Raw genomic sequence first — 5,000 nt, 5'->3', positions numbered from 1 at the left:
GGTGTGGCTGTTAGACCAGGAAAATAATAATAATAATAATTACACAGTGTAACTATTGCAAAAAATAACAATGTTCATTACAAGATATCTCATATTTTACCTTTAATATGCTCCAATATTCTTTGTGGTTCTTTTTGGTTTTTATTCATAGATGGCACTGGAGTGTAAATTGTGACATGTCGGGCTAGGCTACTAAACGACTTGTTATTAAGTAGATTATTTAACTGAATTTAGTCCTCATTAGTGATATTTCTAATGGCTTGGCTTTCATCTCTCTCTCCACAGTGCCCCCATGCCATACTTGGTAGGAGTTCATCTGAGTCTACTTGAGGTATGTTAGATCATTGTGTTAGATGTGTGTGTGTGTGTGTGTGTGTGTGTGTGTGTGTGTGTGTGTGTGTGTGTGTGTGTGTGTGTGTGTGTGTGTGTGTGTGTGTGTGAGAGTGTGTGCGTGTGCGCGTGTATGTGTGCGTGTCTAATTTTATTTTGTCTAATTATATTCTTTGTGTGGGAGAACATTTGCCTTCAAATATAACCAACTCTTGGTTTATTTTGGTCTCTAGATTAACTACAAATTTGATCATAAATTTATGGATAATTTGCTGTAGGTTTCCAGGGAGAAAGATAAGTAGGGAGAAGAGAAAAGGTATTTTGAGTTTGGGTTTCCGTCAATGTACATTAAAATAGTGAGTATCCCAGATCAGACACATGTGATCTGCTATCTCCATGCCATATTGGCGTAGTAAACCGGTGCTCCTGAATCCAGTCAGAAGCAATGGGAATTTTAACGAAGCAATCCTTCACGTCCCAGCACTCCGAACCAAATGTAAAATAATATGGACAGAATGATTTTCCGCCTCTTCCTTCTGTGCATTCTTTACCAGCAGGATAAAAGACTCAGTGAAACAGGAAGGAAAAGGCATTTGCAAACAAAGAGCTTCTCCGCTTCATTGTTGAAAGCCAGTGTGTTGGTTGTGGGGGGGGGGGTAGACCATCATTTTGTGTGTGTGTGGGTGAGCGAGTGTGCGCGCGCACACTATACAGTATGTATGTATGTGTATGTGTGTTTGTGTGGACACACGTGCACATATATGTTGACATGCATGATTGTGTGTTTTTGTTTTTGTGTGTGTGTGCGTGCGTGCATGTGTGTGTGTGTGTGCGTGAGAGAGATTTTTGCCTGACAGTAGCGGCAGTGGCAGTATTTATCACACTCTCCATTGGTGACAGTCCCCCCTTTCCACCACTACATAATTAGTCCAGATCAGCATGTGAGTCTTAGCAGCACAGGCTGTCACCAAAGTGACAAACTAGAAATTCTCACACACTCCGCTGTGCAACCCCCCCCCCCTACACCTGCCTGCATACTGCACCACACTGAAATAATTGTTGAATTTGTTGCCATCAGGATGCACACTGCATAGCACAGCGGCAGCACAGCAGCGCCAGTGTCGTTGTTGTTGTTGTTGTTGATGCATGAGGGCCGCGGAGAAAAAATAATAATAATAACGTCGGCGCGGCGCCGTGAGTGTTTTTCGCCCCCCCGCGCGCCATTTTTCATTCCTCGGAAGTGCGTTGCGTTACAGTAAAGATGTTCTAATATTTCTCTCCCCGCGCGCCATTTTTCATTGTAAGCGGCGTGAAGGAGCGTGATGACGAGTCGTGTTTTTAAATGTGACCGCCGTGGTTTTTCTCCTGACTGGGCCCTCTCTCTGTCAGAGCAGCAGTGTGTGTGATGATGGCCCACCTGCTGCACCTGGGGAACAACAGCAAACATTGACTGCTGTACATGAACCCTAGCGTCCCTGTTCTAGGCATGTCATGATAGCGACACAAATTTGCGACACGTAGACAGCTTGTAGGAGAGGTTTGGCGAAGAGGCGTAAAAGGAGGGAGTAGAGCAGGAATTGGACCTCGGTCAATGAAGTACCATTTTGTTGACGTGGCAAATAAAGACAAAAAGCAAAACTTCCAGCTAGGGCTAGTCACGATTATAACATTTTACATGACGATTAATTGTCACTCAAATAATTAAAATAACGATTTAATTGTGTATTTGTCATTGACAATTGCACTTCTGTTTGGCTTGTAGGCTTTGAAGTTGCACATGGCAAATATGACACATAACCTTAATTGACATATTTGACAACTTTATACTTAAAAAAGAACATGATGCGACGCGTTGTGAGCTTGTAGGTCAGCTATATCCACTACTTTTTGAAAGTGTTTGAAACTATATTAACATTTCTCAACATGGAAACGATTATGATGATTATGACGGTTATGCAAAATAATTGCGAATACCTCAAATAATTGCGATTAGACGATTATGTAATAATTGTGACAGCCCTACCTCCAGCTTAATTTCACATTCACACTAGGTGAGGTTAACTTGATGTGACATCATCACAAGGCCATTGTATTATTATGATGTGATGTGTACAGTATATGGGTTGTAAAACCTTTCAATGATGTCTTCAAAAGTAGAACCAAGAAATTGATTCTAATTGTGCATTCTCTGCTTGCTTTAATTAGATCATTATTGACAAAAAATCAGATCAAATGGAAGACTTCATAGAAGCCACACACACACACACACACACACACACACACACACACACACACACACACACACACACACACACACACACACACACACAGTAAGTTGATGACCTTTTCTATGCGTGAGACATCGTAACCACCATAACCATCTCTCTCTCTCTCTCTCTCTCTCTCTCTCTCTCTCTCTCTCTCTCTCTCGCTCCTGATGTGCAATATGGACAGTGATACAGTGAACTTCCTAATGTTTAGGAAATTACATAACCTCCACTGTGCTGACTGCATCATATCCATGTTAGTTTTACATTTCACATCTGTACATAGTTTTTAATCAGCCCTACATACTTTGTCGTCTGAAGAGTCGCGAAAATGGTCGATTTCCAAGCTCATGACACGTCGCATTGCGATGCGTTGTGAGCATGCAGATCTGCACATTTTTTCCTTTGACATTTTTGAAACATTTTGCCTGTGATGACTAATGACACGACCAAAATAGGGACGACGGTGTGAAAGCAGTTAATAAATGAAGTGGTGCCACATATAAGCTGCGCATGTGGAGGGTTTATTTTTGCAGCAGCGAGTGTGATGTGTTCTCTAATGTGAGAAGTTGTGCTGATGCTGCGTGTTGCTTGGTGTCACAGAGAGTGCGTGGCCGTTCACTGGAGGATGTGGTTATTCTGAACATGGACACAAACACACTGGAGAGCCCCACGGATGACCTGCACAACCTGCCCAGTGATGTGGTGAGTTGCACGCACGCACACGCACACGCACGCACGCAAGCAAGCAAGCAAGCACGCACGCACGCACGCACGCACGCACGCACGCACGCACGCACGCACGCACGCACACACACACACACACACACACACACACACACACGCCTTCCGAAGCTCTTCATATTTTTATGTCTCATTATATTGTACACACAGTTAGTTTTTCCTCCTATTCACACCTCTTCTCACTTACACAAATGCACATTCTCTTGCCCTTTCACTTGCTCACACACACACACACACATATGCGAGCACACACACACACACACACACACACACACACACACACACACACACAAACGCGTGCTCATGTTGCACAGACACGCGCAGTCGCACACACACACACACACACATGCAGAAACTTGTCAAAGCGGCGTTCTGTCCCCTCCCCTCATCATTAATGGCTGCAGTAGCAGCTCCTCAGATTGCCTCCGTTCTAAAGTAAACTCCCGTCGCCTGGCGTGACGTGACGGCCCCCGAAGGCGAGCGGCGTTCCCCCGACCAACCATCACAGAGGCTTGTGTGGGTATAAAAAAGTAAAAAAAAAGAAAAAGAAAAAAAGACCACGTGCTTCTTCTTGCCTTTCCCCCCTTCATCTCCATCCATTCTAATCATTATTTCACCGAGCCTGTCTGCCCACTGTCTGCAAGTTGGGGGTTTGGAAGGGAGGGGGAGAAAAAGAAAAGGCTCTGACGGGTGAGTTTTGAGCGAGAGGGAGAGAGAGAGAGAGGGAGAGGGAGAGAGAGAGAGAGAGAGAGAGAGAGAGAGAGAGAGAGAGGAAGAAGCCAATTACCAGTGTGGGCAGTGAAGCCACCTGCCAGCGCCAGCGTCTCTTTAATTAATGGAGGGCTGATGCCGGTCAGTGCAACAGGAAGCGTCGCCGCGGTGTCAGGGTCACACACACACACACACACACACACACACACACACACACACACACACACACACACTTGTCATCCCCTCTCTTTGTAGATGCAGGAATCTGTTTGTTTAGCCGTTCTCCAGTTGTGTGTATGTATGTGGGGGGGGGGGGGGGGGGTATTAAAGCTCCTCTGCAAGGCATTGAAGCCCTGCTGAGGCTGTGTGTGGACACACTCTTTCCAGGGAGACCAGGGCCCTTACACTGTGAAATCCAGGGTGTTATTTTAACTCCTGCTCTATACCTTATATATGCTGTATAGCAGTGTTTATCAAACGTTCACGTTTCAAGGTCCTCCCCTTAACTCTGACTGTGTACAAATGGAACCAAATGAACCCGTCAGGGTTCATGTGGTTCCATTTGTACACTGCCAGAGTTACAGACTTGTATGGGTCAATTTAGATAGATAGATAGATAGATACCTTTATTATCCCAAGGGGGAAATTTATTATCCCAAGGGGGAAATTTCCATTAGACCGCCCTAATGGAACCCACACGATCCACTTTGAGAAACACTGCATTTCGGCCTGCAGATGATACTCTCCAGCTCACCTCTGGGTGACGTTAACCCGGTTCTCCCTGTGTTTACGCTCAGCCTTTTCCCTCAGCCCAAAACGCTGTCTTCCCTCCCTGTGACTTCTTCCCTCTTAATGCCTTGCTCGCTCGCCCGCTTTTCATGCCGCTCACTGCCTTACTATCTTTCTTTTTGCCTGTAGTTGGCTTGTGTGTATGTGCCACCTTAGCTC

General features: G+C 45.2%; 1 protein-coding gene across 1 annotated transcript in view; it reads left to right on the top strand.

Moving 5' to 3' along the window:
• The window catches only part of dennd1b (DENN/MADD domain containing 1B), a 190,385-nt gene that overhangs the window by 110,474 nt on the left and 74,911 nt on the right, over nt 1-5,000 (top strand). The window contains exons 12-13 of the mRNA XM_080732823.1: nt 286-331; nt 3,201-3,302. Of these exons, the coding sequence (XP_080588949.1) occupies nt 286-331; nt 3,201-3,302 (148 nt within the window). The remainder of the gene's footprint in view (nt 1-285; nt 332-3,200; nt 3,303-5,000) is intronic.

The sequence above is a fragment of the Nannobrachium achirus genome (genome assembly GCF_963921795.1).
Source record: "Nannobrachium achirus genome assembly, chromosome: 1".
NCBI classification, from domain to species: Eukaryota; Metazoa; Chordata; class Actinopteri; order Myctophiformes; family Myctophidae; genus Nannobrachium; species Nannobrachium achirus.
This window is presented reverse-complemented; position numbering and strand designations above follow the sequence as displayed.